At 35.2% G+C, this 22,407-nt stretch overlaps 1 protein-coding gene across 1 annotated transcript; it reads right to left on the reverse strand.

Moving 5' to 3' along the window:
• Positions 1–1,351: 1,351 nt before the first annotated feature.
• LOC110453600 (splicing factor 3B subunit 3) lies at positions 1,352–22,401 on the reverse strand. The gene is made up of 28 exons (XM_021502598.1): positions 22,350–22,401; positions 20,901–21,136; positions 20,228–20,304; positions 19,757–19,850; positions 19,166–19,338; positions 18,329–18,470; positions 17,992–18,104; positions 17,542–17,604; positions 16,549–16,623; positions 15,776–15,879; positions 15,283–15,448; positions 14,814–14,909; positions 14,219–14,291; positions 11,108–11,259; positions 10,700–10,855; positions 10,052–10,207; positions 9,512–9,655; positions 9,072–9,194; positions 8,310–8,464; positions 6,324–6,498; positions 5,838–6,043; positions 5,112–5,391; positions 4,589–4,801; positions 4,287–4,385; positions 3,744–3,887; positions 3,365–3,469; positions 2,853–2,948; positions 1,352–2,278 (listed from the first exon to the last, which is right to left on the reverse strand). Exons 2-28 carry the CDS (start codon positions 21,124–21,126, stop codon positions 2,234–2,236), a joined length of 3,651 nt encoding a protein of 1,216 aa, XP_021358273.1. The 5' UTR covers positions 21,127–21,136; positions 22,350–22,401; the 3' UTR covers positions 1,352–2,233.
• Between the last annotated feature and the right edge of the window lie 6 nt (positions 22,402–22,407).

Raw genomic sequence — 22,407 nt, forward strand, 5'->3', positions numbered from 1 at the left:
AATAGTTTTTTAAAATGGCGGCTACAGCGGCCATATTGGATTTCTGAACGACCCGAAAAATAACTACACTTTGTCAGGACCATGAGTCGATCATTCCTACCAACTTTCAGGTCAATCGGCCAAGCAGAACTTGACTTTGTTTGAAATGTAAAATGTTAACGGACGACGACGGACGAAAACGGATAGCAATAGGTCACTTGAGCTAAAGCTCAGGTGACCTAAAAACCTGACCAATTGCAGGCTGAATGTATCCCTTGAAGATAACAAAGGAACGACAAGACTTCAAAGCCAGTAAATTTCACCGTTATGCGACCGCCAGATATTTTTGATGTCCATGAAAGGATCAAACTAGTTTTGCGTATGCAATTTTCATTGTATACTTTGGTGCGCCAAGTCAACATTAAGATAATCTGTTAAAAATCGGAAAAACAAATGTGCCAAGTTTGTGCGCTAAATACATTGTTCTATTTGGTATACCTAGCATGTACTACTTCACCGATATAGACTTACTTTTAGCGGAAAGCACACATATTTTAACGAGTTTGTTTTAATTCTCAAGATTACTGCATAATCATTGAACCAGGTTCTGGAAAGATAAACATGTCGCGCACCAGACAAGATGTCAATTCTAGTAAATTATGTACGTCACCAAAAATCAAAGCATAGGGGAGAACAAGCCTTCACCCAGACAGACACGTCGCTAGGTGGAAATCGGGTCTTAATGACATTGACATTTGTATATCTTTACGCAATTGAAGCGTCACATTTTAAGAAAACCTTGACTAACAAGTGTATTGGTCAACTGGATGCAACTCTCCAAAAATTCCTAATACATGTATAAAGAATAAGTCCCTAAATAGCGAATCATCTCCGACATTTAAACTGTAAACGTCATCAGCAGGGGAGATTGGGAGATGGCGACAGTTGAACGATTTTCGCGATAATATTCCTATTCCGCGATGCCTATGGTGCCCACACTTTCCATCCATCATGTTTGCATTCATTATTCTAACGATTCTGGATTCTTGTTAACTGTTAAGTGGAAAATATTGTCTTCCGTTATATCTGTTGATCCAATCAATCAAATGACAATCACGAAAGATGCAAACTGAAATAGATGGGTGTGTATCCTGATCAAACTATCCCCGTTACATAAGTGTGCAAAGGGCATATTTATTCAGTATACACAAATCTATTTGATCTTTTATGCTCTCTCCAAGCATATACATTTAATACTTCTGGATATTTCTGCACATAGTAATCAAACATCAATAGAAATGAACATTAATAGAAATATCATTCAATACCAAGTCATTGCATAGCTATTTACAAGGATAAACAAGATTTTTTCTTTCCTTTCAATTTTATTGATGATTTGTAGAACAGTATCCACAACAAAAAATTCTGAATCTCTTTGTAAAGCACATGAATGATTCTATGAATATAAATGAAATTGTTCAACAGGTCAAAATATCTGTACACATACAAGCACATCTTCCATACACAAACTGTCTCACTTATGCCTCTCACCGCTCATCACACAACAACTCAAATGCTGTTGATGGATTATGAAAATGAAGTCTCTAATCGCCAAAAAAATGTCTCTCTTCTGCAAATGTCAATGAAATCTATGTACATTTTCCCCACCTTGTACAGTATATCACTTTAAAATGTGTTGAATGAGGAATAACACTTGAAGTTCCAAGTAACAAACGCCACATTTGTTCTCGTTTGTGGGAACATTATATTACCACAAAAAGTACAGGCAGTGACGTAAGTCCAGTAAATGTTGTTTACTATGGCGTTACCATGGCACATTACCAAAGTCAAGTCCACAACACTGCAACAGTCTGCACCATTGCCCCTTTATAGTTAATGCACACAGATTTACGCAATACATTAATATATATTTGTAAATCCATTAGATTTGAATCGTTTTTGTACGGAAGATTTTCCTTCCTTTGAATGTTATGGACAAGATATTTTCATTTCTTAACAGTGAAATATTTGTCTAGTCACACCATTATACTCCATGTCTGTTTTCACCTGGCAATGTCCTTAAATACAGGCCTAGTGGTAATGATACAGGATGCCTGAAACCAACGTTGGATCTGTACAGGTAGCACCTATATCAGAACGCTGATCTCTCATTTTCCACACAATGGGTATGTAGGACACTGTATCCACAGCAAGTTAAACACTTTATAAATTAATGTCTGCGTCAGTCGTTCTCTTAGAAGGCATATCTGGTTCTGATGTCTTCTAATTTCTTTGAAACCTGAAATTATCAAAATGACAATCAGTACAGGAAGACATATTATGATGAAAGGTGTCTCATCTGGAGGACCACTTTAAATACTGAAGAATTACACACTTGATTTCCACATTTCACGTAACGTGTAGGCATAACTATGCAAAAATATTTAAGAAAATAATCATAGGATTGCAATTTGTTACCGAAGTTTCACATAACTTGATGCAGAAAGTAAATATTCGAGACAATGACATATATTTGTTCTGACAACTCTGCAGTGATAGATTTCTAACAATAATTGTTTCTTTCCTACATTTTATCTATATTGTTATCTGATCAAACATGATGATTTCTCTTTTTTCAAATATGCTGTCATATACCTCATTTAAATACACCATAATCTTGCTTGTAAAATACATGGTGCAAAACAATGTTGCTACTTGTTGAGAAAATTGTTTCACCAACATATTGTCTAGATTTTGATTGACAGCACTCTATGATCTACTGTAAATTTTACTAAAAGGGAATGACAAGACCTAGGCCTATATACCACATTCTATGCACCATCAGTATCCCTGACTTGTAGATTTTTTCTTACCTCACTTGGTGTTCGGTCAAGCTCCTCTGACAAGGCCTTTTGCTTTGAGATATCTATGGAGTTGAACATCTCGCACACATCACCATCTATCACATTCTGTAAAACATAACAATACTTTGTACATAGCTGATCACTGAAAGACGTGATAAAATATACTCATAATGCCTTCCTAACTACTAACTAACCAAGAAGTGTTTGCAAGACAAATCAAAATTATTGATAAACTATATTTTGGTTAAAGCAAACCATTCACATGTGATATTAATGTAATATAAAGTCATTTAATGGTTGAACTTGACACTAATTTTTCTTTTGAGCTTGCAAGGTGCTTGCTAAATGAAAACTCTTTGAACAAATTTATAAATCTCATATAAAATGGAAGATCATGCAAGATTACATCGTACCATATAAAATGTTGCTTATCAACATTTAATTTTGTAACAATTTCTTAAGATGAATGGCACATGTTTCATTCTGGCACAGACAAGGATGAGGAAACAGTAAGTGCATACCTTCACTGGGAAATAGTAGGAGCGGAAGGACAAGTGGTCACGGCCACACAGTGGAGGGTGTTCAGATCTCATGTACATCTCTAAATGTTGGAAAAAGTCATGGTCCTAGAAGATAAAAGGAATAGTATCTCTCTACTGTCAGATATATTCAGATAGCTACTGTCATATGTATTCAAATAAGCCCAAAGAAATACATATTCAAATGTTATGCATTTTTAAAATTTGATTTGGTAATAATATATTTCAGATTGAAATGATTTCTTATACTTCATAGCATTTGAAATGGTCTAATTCTGATATTTAAGCATTTAAAACAACTCTTTAAAAGCCAGAAATTATGCATATATATGAATTAGAGATGCTGAATCAAACTGCTTACCTCATGTGATGTGAAGGGTACCAGCATGCCGATGCCACCAGACAATGTGGTGTAGACCAGAGACTCTGAACCTCCAGGGATGAGGGTTGCCTTTTGTAGGGACGTTACCACCTCACCAATGTGAAAGTTGGACACTATTTCTGTCTGTAATCAAAATCAAAACATAACCTTGCTTACAAGTTTGCCTGTATTCACACTGCCAATGTTCCTATGACAACTTAATAATATACAAGAAGACAAGGAAAGCTGGATCAACTAGGAACCTGTCGTTTCTTTCACTTGGAGAATGTACAATACATTGTTGTTTGAAATCTTAAAACGCAAAGTCAGTCAGGGCAACTAAAGATTGGAATATATTGGAGGGTAAGTAAAAACTTACTGACAATATATGGGGACAGAGAGATATTTGAAATTGATAACATATGGCTGGTGTTTTAACAAAATTATTGATATTTGTGTATTGGACCCTAGGATAGTAAATTACTTTGGGTGGTCATACCCCCACCCCAAGTCTCATAACATGGTATTTTTACTAATCAGTACCTTTTGTGATGCCCCATTGAGCACTCCTCTGTCCCACAAGGCTTTATTTCCAGTAGGATCCTCATCCACCTCATCACTGATATCAGTCGGCAGCCGGATCTACACACAAAACAAAGTACAGGTATCGATCAGTAAATTATCTTTATCAAGGAATGCTGCGCACAATTTCAAAGGAAATTTATTTGTTTTAAACCCAGATGTGCCAAAATTATTACATCCAAAAAATAATTTTTAGAGTATTGATAAAACTTAAATCTTTCATTTTATCAAATGTAAATCAGGTTTATATCATATATACGTACAATTGTAATGTTGCCAAATTTGTCTGCCCCGCTGACTGTGTTGTAGTCCAGCATGCAAGATGCTGTAATCCATCGAGGATTGGTGTCATCAGCGAATACAATTAACTGGTTTTCCTGGCGCTTGTATCGCACAAAGTGGAAGCTCTCTTGCACATCGGCTACCACTACACGGTTACCAAGCGTGTGAATACTAACAATAAAGTTTGGCACATGCTGGAACAAAATACATGTAACTATGTTAGCATCTGATATTTTGATGATTTAACATATATTCCTTATTAAATGTCCTTTTGGGTCGCCAGATATTTTAATCTTGACATCCGATGTATTCTCAAAATGCATAATGATTAAATACAATTAAGTCATTTTATTTGTCATTAACAATGAATGGGTATTGATAAAGATGCTTTTAAAAATACAATTAGATAAAGATAGAGAATATGAATTAGAGAGAAATTCATTAAATTAATCGCATGTATACCTCCACGTTATATTGTAGACAAAAGCTTGTGTCTGAACCCACCTTGTTTTCACATTTCCTGAGTAATTTTTTCTTGCCGATGTCATAGATACGCAGGTATTTTCCAACACCAATGAGTGCCCTGCCTTGGAAAGAGGCGATAGCCCCAGGCATGTCCTCCATGGATGTTTTGTGGAGGAATTCCAGTTTCTCACCATCTCTTAGTTGATAAGTGTACACATAGCCACCACCCAAAGAGCGGGGATTTAGGACCAAGTCTTTAACCACACCCACCAACACAAAAATATCATCTCCTCGACTCGCAAATTTCACCAGGGCAATGCTGTGGAGATAAAGTGGAAGTGTTGTAGGTTAAAAAGGTGGATCCACACAACAAAACACAGGGTAACAAAAGCAAACCGTACTAAAAGTACTAATAAGCCAATGCTTGCTATTAATAACAAACAGTCTTGACAGTGTTTTTATGACTCATTTATTTGAGTTCTGAACTCATACTTTTCTTGTTCGACTCGCTAACCTTTCGAGAACACAGTAAATCTTTTAATAAAGGGACTCATCATTTTTTTTTTAAAAAGATGTTCAGGAATTGCATGAACAATTTCTATGAACATTCTATACCCTACATCATTTGACACATGACCTCTGTCATTTGATTGTTATAACTGCCAAGGTGACCTATACCATACCATTAACTTGTGATCTTCACTATATCAGTGACATGAGACCTTCAACATACTACTGATCTGTGACCCCTGCCTGTCTACTGACCTGTGAGCAGCCTCGTTCTGTTCCAGCTGGACCTTGTCCAGTGTCTGCCCTGTGATTGGATTGATGACTCTTATGAGCGACGCCCACATGCCTGACCCTGCCTTGGGCGAGCCAAATATAGTCTCTGGCAGTTCCTCATTGAGGAAGGCTGCTGCCATTTCTGCTGCCATCTCTCGCTGTTCCTCATTTACAGACTCAACCATCTCCTACAAGCATAACAAAACACACATTACCACAAATCAAATGAACTAACAAATGGGGCCAAGGATTTTCTCTTAAGAACTGCAAGTATAACAAGCAACAGAACAAGTACGTTATGTAAACACCACTTTCTCACAGTTGGAAAGAATATCAATATATTATAAATTGTTCTTTACAAGAGAACCTGAAGTAAAAACATAAGATTATACTTCTTATTCCATTCTTTTTGAGAAATTAGTTTCATTTAGTTAACAATGCTAGAAATTACCAAACTGAGGGACTAACCTCAGCCATCTGCTGCTTCCTCTCCATCTTGGTGGCTTCTGTGTAGGCGTTGTGGTCCGTCTCTATAATTACAAGGTTGCTGGACTCAGGATGAATGACAAACTTGCGTGGTGTGTACTGTAGGGGATAAGACACTTGATTGAACACGGCTCCCAGCTTCTCCAGGGCTAAAATCCTGTAGGCAAGCAAGAAAGAATGATGAATACAAAGTTCAATCATAAGTACCTCTAATGTTCACATCAAATTAAAGCCATTACAAGGTATTCAACTGTGTTAGGTAAGTTATTAAACTTAGTTTTTGTTAATACCACACAATCAGAAGTTTCAATAATCATCTTTTTCAGGTGAAGTGGAGAATATGATTTCATCATTTGCGTGGTAATTACAAGTACTGGCGAAGAATGCAAATTATTCAACTATCAAGTGGAATCAATTCCATTTTTTTAATTGCTTAACGAAAATTAAATGAACAAGAATACTATGAAGTGTATGTGGAACCTGCCCCAGATTGTGTAGAATGATGGGTGAATACAATTGACACATGATGAAGAAACGGAATGCATTATATACATTTGCTGATCTAGTATTTATTAGATCAAAGCATCAAGGAAACCGTGCGACTTGTTTTAAAAATGAAATTCAAAATTTCTGTGTATAAACTCTCATGAAAGTCAAAGCATTACACGAAGGGTCATTGCACCGACTATTAAACTTTTCACAAAATCCAAGACTTGGTTGAAAATAAAAGAGCTTAAAATTGATACTACAGGAATGTGTACAATTTCAAATCGATGTAAACCAAAAATTCTTAAAGGGTTATCCCACTAAGATCATTTGTTAACTGTCACATTCCTCTAGGTGCCAGACAACTAATTACAGTATTCCTTGTTCCTCTTACATGAAAATAATCCCTTCCCACCAACACTTCTTTAGTTCTGCATGAATCAGAATCTATATGTAATCAGTGTAATTCAGGTGAAACACGGATAGATAAATAACATCATCTTCATGCTGTCTTTACATGTATTTCTACAATGTATTAAATAACCCTGTTCTACATCTCTGTGCGACTGCTGTTTTTTATATTTGGGACAGTTCTATCTTACAGACAGAAATGGGAGAAAATGGTACTACAGGAACATGTACAATTTCAAATCGATGTAAACCAAAAATTCTTAAAGGGTTATCCCACTAAGATCATTTGTTAACTGTCACATTCCTCTAGGTGCCAGACAACTAATCACAGTATACGTAAATGCCATGACATTTCAGAACGTTCAATAATCATTTCATTCATCTGAAGTGGAGAATATTGTATCATCATCAACATGGCACTTTGTTATCTTAAAAATATGAAGAACTTACCCAAGAAACATTTAATATCTATGGCTCAATAAATATTGAACAATGTCACATATGATAATGAATATGCAAGTATATTATAGACTATGTATTTTTTATTGCTATGTATGTGCATTCTGGAGAGGGCTTTTCCTTTAAGTAAACATGGGAGGCCTGTAGTTGATTCTGAAGGTCTATTAGAAATCTCTCCCCTACCTACCCAAAGGCGTGTTTATTATTTCCAAAATCCTCGTTTAAATTTCTATTTTTGCACAAATTAGAACCTAGGTGTAATCAAAAACCATATACCTTCATGAAGAATATAACTGAAAATGCAAATCTACAAAAGCCAATAGTCAAAAACCACACATGTTGAAATGTTGCAAGGTTCCTTGTTCCTCGTAATTGAAAATAATCCCTCCCCACCAACACTTCTTTAGTTCTGCATGAATCAGAATCTATATGTAATCAGTGTAATTCAGGTGAAACACGGATAGATAAATAACATCATCTTCATGCTGTCTTTACATGTATTTCTACAATGTATTAAATAACCCTGTTCTACATCTCCAATCCAAGAGACTGCTGTTTTTACTTGGGACAGCTCTATCTTACAGACAGAAATGGGAGAAATGTTTTGTATACCTGAGTGTGTTTGTGGAAATGGCAACAATGCCCTCTGGACACTGTTCTGAGGCAAATCCAGAGGCATATTCCAGTGTCTCGTAGGAGAGCGGCGTCAGATGGAATCGGTTCTGGTATGTGTAGCTGAGCCATGATCTACTTGACATAGCCAGTACCTACAATTGAAATCCGACATTTTAGATATTGCTGTATAATGTAGTGATTTTTTTTTTTTACTTCAACAATTGCCAACAATGCAATGATGCAATCGTTTTCCAATTTCTGTGTATATAACAAAAAACCCCATTGTTATAGCCATGTTTCAGAAAATTCAATAATCATCTCATTCATCTGAAGTGGAGAATGTTGTATCATCATTACATGGCACACCGATGCTTTATTGCTTGACAAAGAAAATTTGTATATTTTTACAGAACCTAATTAAATGTTATATCATTTAAGCTTAACATGAAACAAGGCACTTGTTTTGTTGCACTCAAAACCCTCTTAATAAACAACCTGAATTTTGTTTACGGCATGTCCTTTGTGAATGATGCCATTACACTTATAATTGCAAATTTTAAGATATCTTGATTGTTTTAAATATTACGGCCTTGGAAAACTTTAAATGAAACACTCGTTTTGCCTTGAAGTGAAAGTCAGTGATCTAACACAAGTAAAATTGCATTAATATATCTTTAATACCTTCAGAATTACAGCATAAAAACATGGAGCAATTTAAACAACATTTCTATATTTCCTCTTTATGAAATCACAACTTACAGCCTCTGAGCCTTGCATGCTTATTCTGAAGAGTTTGACTGGTCGCAGACCAAGGTATCTGGTCCTAGTGTCCGACAGATCACCAGTCACTGTGTCCAACACAGTCCGCAGTAACACACCGTTCTGGAATCAGGAAACATATTAAGATCTTCCAAATATCAATTACTTTTCATATTCTGATATCAACACATCAGTAAAACAAAGATGACATGAATTTTAATAATTAACAACTGCATGAATCAGAATCTAAAGCTAATCAGGGTGATTCAGGTGAAACACGGATAGATAAATAACATCATTTTCATGCAGTCTTAACAAAACCTTCGGTAGAAAAGCTTACTTTAACAAACAAACTCCAGAATCATGCTAGGTTGACACTAAGAGCTTTACCAATTTGGACATTTGCTCCTAAGCAGCGAGGATAAAGAGATTGCTTTTACCTGTAAACCGATGTTGAGGAAGAGACCCCCAACTGAGCCAGTTTCTCCTGTTTCCTCCTTAGCCTCGGTACCTCCCATCTCTACTATACAAAGTGACTCTGGGGGCTCTGGCATGGCCTGCATGCTGAGTGGGGACAGGCAGTCCTGTACACAACAAACACATCACATCATAAACACTTACTTTCAGATACAGTGCTTCATTCACTCGCTAAACCATTTTAATTGTGAACAAGCAAAATAATGCACAAGTTACAATTTCTCCTTCTCCCTCCATCTGCCATTACGTTCAAAAGTATGTGTATGAATCAGAATCTATATGTAATCAGTGTGATTCAGGTGAAACACGGATAGATAAATAACATCATGTTCATACATACAGATCCCTTGGATTGACAAATAAATCCCACAATATCAGCAAGTAAGTCATAATAATTTCATTTTCTATAAATTAACTTATGATTTATCTCACAAAGCCTAAATCTAATTTAAGAAAAACCATATGAAGTGGCCTTGATCGTTTATAGCTGAAGCAAGACTTACTGTTGGGTCTAAAGATACAACTCGCACAGTGTTGTCAGCCAGTCCCACAGCCAAAAATCGGCAGCGCTGTTCTCCAACTGGTACACGACCTAAAGCCATACACACAACATCTGAGGACATGTCCTTTCTCTCCGTATACTCATTGAGCTGGCCAGTCTGTAGAGAAAGAAGTGGTTATCATTTTTAAAAGAAATAAACCAAGATTATTTAATAATGCTTCCTTTTTATGCCACATTTTCTGGCTGTAGCTAGAATGTCTTTTTTCAGAAAGCATATTTGTTTTAAACTGCATGAATCAGAATCTATATGTAATCAGTGTAATTCAGGTGAAACACGGATAGATAAATGACATCATGTTCATGCAGATCACGTACAACTACCATCTTATTACAATATTGTGCTTCAGATATTACTTATCTTGTACAATCAATAACCGTTTGATATTCTCATGTAAGCTTGTATAATGATTTATATAAACTGGATATAGATTATCAAATTAAAATTTAAAATAAATTGATAAAAGATTTATGCCATCTGTCAGTTTTATTCAGTCATGGTTCAATCCTCGAGTCATGTGACTAATGTGTCAATTATCTAGTCACACCACATGGTCACTTAAGGTTTATAACATTCGTTAGGAAAACTTACTGGGTCCATTTCAAAGTAGACCAACTCTCCACCAGTAAGAGCAATGACCACCTGTCTCTGATTCACAGCACATTTGACGATGTTTTTCTTGCCTGGAGTCTTCCATTCGTTGACACGCTTATCTGAACGGATATGACGGATACCATCCGGATATATCTGTAGAAGTAAAAGAGTCAAACAAATCAAAATAAAGCATCTACATGCAATTAAGTTCAATACAACAATAATATCATTGTCACTAGATCCAGAAGACTACTGTTCAGAGCGAATGTAATATTTGAGTTTAAGCAAATTTAATTGGTTACTTCATACTCGGTATCATATCTAAATTGAATTAACGAAAGTGTGACAGATTTTAATGTTGCCCTTCAATCAAACATAAGGTTATGGAGTTTGATTTGTACAGACCTGTACCAAGGCGTCGTCTCCAAGCTGTGAACAGGAAATGGTGGGAGTGGTTCCCAGGAAGCCAGAGTCAGTCACTTCCTCAACTGTCTCCCCAATAGACAGGACCAGTGTGGCGTTCACGAAGGACACGATGATGTAAGCATCAAACTCGTCTGTAAAGACAAAGCAGAATTTCTGGCCATGATAGAGAGATCAACTAGTGAACAATTCATCACATGTATTTTTTACTTCTTATTTTACACCAGCTATAACAGTTAAATATTTAGGATACCTTAAAACTCATCTCTGACCTCAAACTGATATTAAGGATTTTCCCCTTCAGAATTAATATCACATGAGCAAATACCCAGAAGAATAAATGTTGAAAAACAGATTTGTCCAAATTTTAATAGTTCAATCACATGAATAACAATTTAATCATCACTAAAATGATTAAACTGAGAAAAAAACCACAACTAAATTGAATGCGACATTCACAAAAAGATACATGACGTTGTATTGAACCAGACACAGGTATTCCTGTTCAGTTACACCCAGGAAAACCCATTAAGACTTGCATTCTAGAATGGCAAGTCTGTAAATGACCATATGGTATTCAAAATTTGCCCTTTTCACAATGAGAATGCTTCAAGATTGACATCCAGATCTCATTGAATGATGCCAACAGCTGTATTGTATTACTTTTACAATAACATTGGCTACATCCAACAGATTATCTATAACCCACATTTAAATTTTGATTCTTGAAACGATCACAAGATTGGAATTATCTATCTAAACACAAAGTTGACACAAGGCATCAGGAGATAAAGCTGTACCAACTTCAACAACAGTATTTAACTAAATATCCGGCAAGAAAACTGAAAGATGTTTCAAGTTGTTAACCCTTAGGCTGCTACATTTATTTCTATGTAAAGGGACACCACTGCTGAATTAATTATTGAAATTGAAATTAATTTACCTGATTTTTTAAATGTGCATAACTTGGAAAATATTTGTTATATGTGAAAAAAAGTTGTATGAAAATTGTTCGTTGTTGTCTCTAGTTTATATGAACGTTTTCAATTCTAAAGTTGCATCAGTATTTACCTGTACAGGTGGTAATAAAGGTAAGAAAATGTGAAACTTTTAATTAATCAGATTTAAGCAAGAGGAAGATCATTTTAAAATTATTTTAAAAATGTGATTGGCAAATGATAACAGAGATTAAAACTTCATTTTTGACATAAGACGCTGTATATTTACACGGAGATTCTCGGGTAAAAAGGTCAGGTATTTCGCCAAGAATTGCATGTGATTTGCTACAGGTGTCAGGTCGCCATTCAATACATTTACTGTCACAGTTGGCATATAGATATATCTTAGCTACGGTCTAGTTTATGATTAAATCACTGATAAAAAGTTTGAAGTAATAAATCGGCTCAAAACGCATCAATGTGAATGTTCAATTTGGCCTCACCTGCAGACGACATGTGCACCTCGGTCCGCCGATATTTTCTTGTTTGCGTAGGGCACAAATCCGTTTATTGGAAAGTTACATATTATGTTACACCAAAGTATTTCCACATCAACCATGCCAAACCCTTCAAAACCTTTTTCATCGTAGGTGACAATGGAGAATAAATGTTTACCATCATATTCATCGCTTCAATCTACACGTCCGCCATTTTTATGACTTTTTTTTCGATTTGAAATTCTCTCGCACACCTTTTGTTATAACTAGGGTACACTGCCGTGAATATCGAAAGTAATGACAAAACAACCAATCAGAAGCCTTCTAATATACACGTTCTGGTTTGGTATAGCAACAACCCAACTTCACACTTCCTGGCTACCGATCAAAACCTACAGACCGAGAAACGACATATGTCGTGCATAGCACTGACGGCCCAACTTTCAAAACGACAGATGTCGCGCGTAGCAGCCTAAGGGTTAATATAAAAGCCTATCTAGTTCAAAAATTTCAAAACCATATTGTCCATGGCTTTAGCCACAAAATGTTTTAAATCAGACTGAAAAAGGTCTATATTTGATTTTGGTGCATTTGTCTATAAACATGTCAGTCCCAGTGTGAAGAATGACTAATAGTCTCAGTGTTGATGAGTATGATGATTTTTTTTTGGAGAGAATCTACCCACCTCTTGTCTGTTTCTGCACTCAGCCTTCACACACCTGAAATTAGAAAGTAGGCATGGTGTAGGAGGGGTCCTCACACCAGCCTTTATTATTGTGTGTCTGACAGTCTAACTCTGTGGGCCCCTAATATCCCAGTCTCTGTACCCAAACATCACACCGAACTGAAGTCCCAGATACCTTCACCTCTACACCCAAATATTACATCTACTTCCTCATCCCTGTCAGTGTTCAAAAACTTTGCACTCCTCCAAAACCAGATGTAGGTAAATGTCTTTACCAGCATAACATATAACCCCCAAACAAAATACAGCATAGATCACAGATGCCATCCTTGGTTTCATGACTTTAAAAAAAAAAAAAAATCTACTTTCAGAAATGGAAGTTTAAGATATCACTTTATCAATTTCTTTATATCAATATCTTTCATCATTTGGTTAACTGTTTTCAAATTCAGATAAGATTTTCAATTTACCCTCGATTTTTTTATATCTGAAATGAAAATTTTGGCTGAAATTTCTCTGTAAAAAAGATTGTACATCAGTTTTTCAACTGAGGAGTACCCAACTTTGCATCATAAAGACGTTCCTAAGAACTTTCTATACTTGCACAAGTTGCAATACTATCTAAAATTTGTTTCAGTGACACGAGTTCTCATTCTTAGATTGTACCAATACAATGAGATCAGAGAAATATTGCTTTGTTGTTTAAACAATAAATTATGCTTAGCTTATCATTTTTATGTCATTGATGTTGAATGAAATTGGGGAGATACACAATCCATTTGATACCAGAAGGCCTCTAAAACATGCTGAAGTTTAGTCTATGCACAAGATGGGATCATACAGTATCAAGGTTCAGACAAATTACTGAAGTACAAGTCAAAACCTTTGCTATCTCCTGCAGGGACCCACAAAAGTAAATCTGACACTCTATATAAATCAACACATTTTATAAGCACAATGTAAACCTGTTTACCCTCTATATTTTTCTTGACTGTCCACACAGCATTTGGGTTACCGGGCAACTCGGACACAGCCATCTCAGATACCTGTAAAAAAAGTAAATGTAATATTATTACCATGACTCGAGATAGTTTTTAAACATTTGGTTGCAATTATTATACACAGGTTATTAAAAATTTCAAATATAATTAAATGACGACATTGATGTCAAGAGTATATTTCAGAACTTAGAACATTTTTATTTACAAATCACAAGTATGGTTTGGTTTGATTTTGTTTAACGTCCTTTAAACACCTAAGGTCATTTAAGGACGTGCCTCCATGTGTGTGGAGTATCACAACTAAAGCTACCTCTTCAGTGATATTGTTTAAAGTAAACTGTACCTGTCAGAATATGATTTTTGACTAGCAGAAGTGTGGTTGTGCAAAGACAGGTTTATCTGTAGACTAACTCTATAGTCTGGAAAGTTGTTTTCCATAATACACTCAAAACCAAAATTTCTATTTAGTTTGAACTTGCTAGAAAAATTAAATTCCGAAGTGTAGTCTATAATTTTAAATGGACACTGAACATGTTTTTTGTTAGCTTGTAGCTAGATGAACTGTACCTCAAGTCCATGCCGTAAAACTCTAAGGGTAGAGCGTGAACCACGCCCACATAGTGTGTACAGCTGGGGTGTATCTTCATTGGCCAAATCAGCAATCTGTATAAAAAGATAAACAGCACTTTTCTCTAAATTTTCTGTGGATGTACAAAAAAATAACTTTTGCTAGAAACGTTTTGTTTTGTAAATTCATTTAAAGCAGAGAAATCATTTGTTTTCAAAGCCTCTTTACTGGATCTGTTTTCCCAGGAAATAAAATTGTTGAAACACTACACTCCATCAAAAAGTGATACAAATTTATATTCAAATTGCTTGGCTGTTGAAACATCAAATATTTTACTGGTAATGGCTGATGAAATATAATGCTCTCATTATCATCACAAATACACTTACTTTTTCTTATTTTCAAATAGTTGAAAGATATCAAATATCAAGTACCATTTTTCACCAGCAACTTTTACAATGTTTTTACCTGACATGAAGTGATCGGAGACAGACTGTCCATTTCGTCTACCATGACAAGATTTTTGAGTGGCCTTGGGGAGAAAAAGAAGGTCTCTCCCTCCTCTAATGGCTGGTTACTACTGAAACGGGGTTCCTCGTCATCGTCCCCCAGCTGAGCAATCTGATACAGGTGGCTGTAAGAACCAGACATACCAGTAAAACACAATGTTACTATAATACATTAAGTATTATTTTTGTATAAGATGTTTGCCACACAAACACATTGGTAACTAAATATTTGAATAAGGAATATGTTATACCTGGACCCACACTAACAAATATCTTACTTCGTAAACAAAACAGAAAAAAAAATCACTATAAATATTTTTGTATAAGAGACATGTTCATTTTGTCTACTTAATAATTTTATACAATTTTCAGCAAAACAAGATTTCATTCTTCATAAATTTGAACAAAGTTGATATCACCAACATGATGATTAGATCAACTTGTAGACTTACTGGTTTCCAAACTCGGAGGCAACAAACAGGAAGCCTGACTTGAGAACGCACATACTGGCAGATATTGGCACAGTGTCAAAATACTTCATGTGAATCTCCACCACCTACAGAATTAAACACAACAAATCAAAATTAAATTAGATGTAAAAGTATTTCCCCACTATTTATATATAAACATTATACAGCGAGGATAGGTATTGCAAGCAATTGATTATTCTTTGCTTCCAGAAAACTTTGATATGTTTTATGAAAACTAAACAAAGTGCTACAGCTCTGAAAATACTGGGCCTAGACCTAAATTAAGTATGCAACTCAACCATCTAAAGAAGTTCTCACTTTTAATACAATATTCGGCATCTGCAGGTGATGTATATAAAATATAAAATGGACACAGTGCAAACCTATTGTTACCTCTGGTAGTACCAGTTTGGGACCGATAGAACATTCAAGATTGACATTGGGAAAAACAAATTCCAACACATCTTTGATAACCCTTATATTATTCCACTTATAACAAGGGTCTTTTCAGTATTTTATATAGTAAATAGTCATTCTTTAGAACAAGCTTGAACATTTATGGAATTATTACTATTTACAATAACAATTACAGAGAACTTTATGGTAAAATAGTAAAATCCATAAAATCCCATATGGCATTTCTTTAATCTTTTTCTTCATTAAGTTGTAAATGGATTAGCTCACTCAATTTGATCTACTGCAAAGAATACAAGAAAAAAATCCTCAAAAACTATTCCATGAAGTCTTATACATACCATTTCATCATCAACCTCCAGTGTTATTTTGAAAATATCTCCCTGTTCTGTTTGTGCCAGGAAGAAAAACATGGACTGAAAATTAAAACAAAACAATAGAAATATTATAATGCAGAATGAAATATAGTATTTTGTACTACATAAATATAATCCTATTTTGAAGACCTTATTTCCATTTAACATCAGTACACAAACCATTTCTGATAGTGCTTTGCAACCAGTCTTTTGATTAGTTCATTTGATAAGTTCATTACTGAAATAATGAATACCACTGATCCAACTCATACTTACTAGCACATTTATGCACCAAAATATGACTTTTTTTTTCAATATCATTCATGCGTTTGTGTCTTCATCTGATTTATGTTTTCTTCTTTACCTCGTATAATTCAAATCATTTCTTGACTCATTTTAGATAAGAACTGCTGACTTTTCAGTTATTTTTATCTGAACATGCGCCACTAACGTCTAATCATTGCTGTCAAGTGCAGAAGTGACCAGGCTTACGCATTTGACCAGACATACGCATGCGTAATATATTCCATCCGGAACAAAGTGAAAGTTGATCCAAGTTGACGTGGAGCGCTTTGTGGGCCTCGATTACATTATCAATATTTCCCCCATTCTTGGGTTCCTTACCCTAAAAGCTAGATTAACCCATGCTTTAAGAAAAAAGTGTTTCACTGATCTAACCAGCCTTAGTTGGAGATGAGGTCTACAGCATTTGAGACCTGGTGTAATTGTATGCACATATCTAAACTGGTGGCATGGCAACATTTGTCAGGTGAGAAAATAATTTCAGGAAAGCAAGTGTCTAGCTATAGGTAACCATTGGTGAAAGTAACAATTGTGAACATCAAATTTTATGTTTAAAACAATTAGAAATAAATCTTAAACGATCATGATTTTTTTTAATATTTATGTTATTCAAATATCCTTTAGTTGAAACATTAAATTGTTTTCTAAAATGTGCGAATTAAATATATTCCTTACTTTTGTTTTGTGAGTTGCACTGCAGACAAAAATCATGCCTCTCTCTGGATCATCCAAATCATTCTGAAAGAAAGCCGAAGTCCATATTACATCAGTAATACTATTGTGACCTGTTCCAATAACATTAATCATCGAAACAAGTTTACCTATTTGCATGTTATGCAGCATACCTATCAAAACACCATGTCTAAGTCTAAAAGTCATGATATTTATCTGTGGATGACAATTTACTTGATATGTTTTTGTGCGAGATTTATTTACATACAATCCTCCATTTATTAAAGTACTTCCCCTATACCCACTAAAATGCTCTCTAATGCGCTGTCTACACAACCTAGAGGAGTGATTGAACAACACCTAAACCCTTTTCTACACAAGCTCACAGAGCTGTAAAACATTTGAACATTTGTCAATTAATGCTGAGATTGCTCGAGATAGTAAAGTACTTACCCTCCTACGAGGAATGGGGCACCTGATATCTGGCTGGTCACCTAAGTTTTTGTAGGTGATGTAGTTCTCCGAGCAGATGAGTACACCACTTGGACCATCACTACCACCAGGCACTGTAATGAAAGCACAATCATTATCTTTCAATGCATGTTCTTTTTTTTATACAAAGAAACATATTAGCATAAAATAACCAAGTTTAATACTGTCATATAACCTGATGCTTTCAAGAGATTTGAAATAGTCTCATCTGAGAAGTCCAAAAATCTTATTCAATATTTTGTCTGTTTTGTTTTCTATATAAATAGAAGAATGAAATTTGAAGTAACTTGCTTATTACCGGACACTAAGAAGTTAGCATGCTCTTCCAAATGTTCAGAGTATTTGCGGACGACATGATTGAGTCCAAGATCAAGTTCATAATATGTAAGCCACTGCTGTGTCTGTTGTCCTGCCTCTCCTGTAGGGTCGGTGTCAGCATCCTATAACACATACACACAAGATTGTTATTATAACGTACAGCCCCTTCAAATACATCAATCTGATGGTAGCATTATCATTTATTTTCAAGTTGTAATTTTGAACATTTACATTTATTTAAGTACAAGTCTAACATTTGTATAAAAAATGGTCTAGGATGCTCAGTAAAGTCATCTTTCCTGTATTTTTTATATAAGTACTTTCAACAGTATACATTTAGTTATAATAACAGCACATGATATTCCAAAAGCAAAATATATGTGGTCTATTCAGCTTTGAATATTGTTTGACTCAGTATACAACACTTTGCCCACCAAAAAATACTGCATAGAGAAAGAAGATATGCTCCGGAGGTGATGAAACTATCAGATGGAGTTATAAACTTTTAATTCCTTTCATTAGTTCATGTTAGGACTGTTTAAAATCTAATTTTATACTTAAGAGTAGGAGTCAATCGCAACAAGCTCAGGATAAGTTGAATCTTGAATCTTATTTATTGGGTATGTCTGAAGAAGCCCACTGTTCGGGCGAAACCGGTAGACATACCCAATAAATAAGATTCAACTTATCCTGAGCTTGTTGCGATTGACTCCTACTCTTATTTTCCCTATTCTTCAATCGCCCTGCATACTGGTTGGTATCCAGGCAAGGGATAACTCCTGGATTGATATTAATTTTATACTTGTAGTGATCTTACCTCATAATCAATTTCAAGACAGGCAAATGTGGGGTTTTCAAAGCCGACATCCACCCCGACCATGTGGTAGACTAGTGTGTTGGCCTTGTGTGCCTCTAGAGGAGAGGAGATTGTGAGACGTGCCTGGGCATCTCTGTTCAAAATGTACACAAGCTTCTGTTTCTCTACAGCGCCTGCAAAATTTAAGTGTAACCCATCTTATAAATCACTCAAGATGATGTAAAATATGTTTTGATGAAAGAAATACATTGCAATTATATTTACTAAAAAGTTGATCTAAAAACATTCTTCAGAGAAACATTTAAGAGGTGTAAAATCCACATGTCCTACATCTGGGGCAACCAATATTCAGTTGGTTTGGTCAAATTCCTTTATTGCTATTTATATGCAACTCCAAATTTGAATGAATGTTCTTTTCAAACAAGTACATGTTTTGCAAGTCGTCTTTGTGTAGTTTTGAAGAATAAAGCAAATTTCAGTTTTTCTACTTCTGTAATTTATAACTTCTAAAACAAATCACAGCACATAGAGGACAGAATTCTATTGGAATCCTGCCACCTACCGAGCACTGCTATATCTGGCAATACATACCTATCATAACAGCCCTGCCTTTGGGGTCTACAGCCATGTACTGTCCAGGCACAATTCTACGACAACCACTCTTTCCAAATGTCTCCTGGTGAACCTACAAACAGGTTTACTTCAATGTTTTATTTCTGTTATTTTTAGCTTCTGTGGTTAATAGTCATGCAGTTATGCCTTGAATATAAATACACTTTGAAACAATTCACTTCAGGTTCATCATTGTTTCCATCAACAAAAGGCATTTAATATGAAGTAATATTTCAAAATTCTGAAATAAATTTTAGTGTATTACTTGTGAATTTTGTGAAATTATTGTGCGCCATAATACAGACACCTGCTGATTTGATGCAGAGGAGAAAACTTGTGATGATGTGGTCATGTTAATTTTGAAGAAAGCAGGAATCATCTAATAATGTCTATCACTCACCTCATAGTTAAATATTCAATTTTTTCTCTGGTATATACTAAAATACATACCTTTTCAAACATATTCTTTTGAGGTATGTACTCCAAAATGACAATTCTGCCAGAGTCGGATCCAACGACAATATAATCTGAAATGATGATGCAAAACTTGTTATCGATAATATTGGAATGACCAATAACAGAATGAACAGTTCAAGTTCTGTGATTTAAGCTCTGCAAATAATTTCATCCAATAAAAGAACCAACAAGATTTCAGAATAAAAACATTAATCTATATATATACATGTTTGAAGTAGGTACTTATTATTTTGGAGCAAGAAGACAATCTATCGATACATTTCTCTGCTCAAAAGGTAATAAATTGACCGTTTTGTAGATGGGCATTGCTCCTCTGTAATCTTCAAAGGACAGTTATAACCACTGCCATTGGTCAGCTTTATACCAGAACCAACGCATAGTTAATCACTTTCCTTTAATTTTTCATGACATATTCCAAGGAAGTAGAGAAGGTATGTATTTATTTCTTGTTGACAGGGATAATCCTGGAGGGGAATGGGGCCAGTGACCCCCTCCAATTTCCAATTTTCTTTTAATCTTACACAGAATGGCCCCTCCAAATTTTGAAATTGACTAAAAATGGTCTAATGCTCTTAATTAAATTTCAGGATTTTCCCAGGTTGATACTAGGACATAAAGTGCCTGTGCTCACTGAAACATAGTTTACCTTTGTTTCCTCCTGTGAGTCTGAAGGGCATCAGTGATCGTATCATACCAAACACCTCTACAGATAGGATTGGATAGATCTTGCCAGTGTTGGGGTCATGACGCAAGAGCTCCAGCATCTTGCCCCGCGACACGACCACCTCCTGCAGCTTCGAGCCCGAGAAGTTGCCATGGATCGCTGAAGAGATCCCAGTGGATCTCTGCAGGGTTAAGTTGTACAAATACATCTTGTTTTACCTGTCCCAAAAACATATAAAATGATAGTTTCAAAAAAATCAAATTAAAATACTTAAGTTGATATTGATAAAATATTCTGAAATAACAAAAAAAAATTCCTCATTCCATCACGTTAATACGGACCTACATACATCTGAGAGTGGGTATCCTATTATAGATACATGCTATAAGAGCATACTGGAACTGCCTCTTGTTTGCGCGAATATCACTGTTTTCTAGGACCAAATAGTCTTGCTTTGCAGACAAGTTGAAATGAAAACACAAAGCTACTGTATAGCAATTGCAACCATTTTCTTTCAATTGAGATCGTCAGATAATTTGCTCAACAGTTAGGTATTTTCTCTCAATTAATAGGTTAGGCACGACGACGCATATTGGTAATAATCCTGAATTTGGGTAACAATTACTTGGATAGGGAAAGTGAGAAAAAAACAGTTCTTTTAAAACACCGGGAGCAAAAAAGTGTGTCATTCTTTCAACATAATCCAATAAAAGGCAATTAATCAATGCACTTCTTTTACACAAAGGTAATTGTTACCCAAATGCAGGATTATTACCCATTATGCGCCGTTGTACTAAACATGATGAAAGGACAGTTCCATAAAAGGGATCAAACTCAATTAAACCTGTTCGAATATAATCAAAATTTGGTTTATATCAATATAACAATTAGAACCTAACGTTAAGCAAATTTAATGTTGCACACGGCATCAATAACCACTTTTCAAAAACTACCCAAAAAGAGGGGGGGTTTCTTCTATAACATAAGAGCCACATCCTTTTTTTATCGGATATGATTTTGCCGACCGAGACACAAAAGTATCTCGCAATGTTAACTCTTAACACTGTTGGAGTCGGGTAGTGGACGGATGAAGATGGGGGGTTCTTTGAAGCAATGTCCGAATAAGCTATGGCTTCATAACATGGATTCTCTAAACAAACAATCACGTAGTTCAAGTGTATAACAACGAGTTAAGCAAAAGGTGGAATTAACGTATAAGATACGTTGTTTACATTTTAGAGAATGACGCCACATGAACAAAGGCAGAGCATCGATGTTCACGTCCCTTTTAACGAAAACATATGCATATTTTCCATATGTCATTATGATAAATGATTGAATAAATAAATAATTCGTAGAATGCAAGATATGAATACATATTTTGTGTTGAATATAAAGTGATGTTACTGGATTTTGTGAAAAGAATTTTACCGGTAATCCATTGCAAGTATGGTGAAACAGGAAGTGACTTCCAAAATAATCCCATAGT

Source organism: Mizuhopecten yessoensis, unplaced genomic scaffold (genome assembly GCF_002113885.1).
Source record: "Mizuhopecten yessoensis strain PY_sf001 unplaced genomic scaffold, ASM211388v2 scaffold7473, whole genome shotgun sequence".
NCBI classification, from domain to species: domain Eukaryota; kingdom Metazoa; phylum Mollusca; class Bivalvia; order Pectinida; family Pectinidae; genus Mizuhopecten; species Mizuhopecten yessoensis.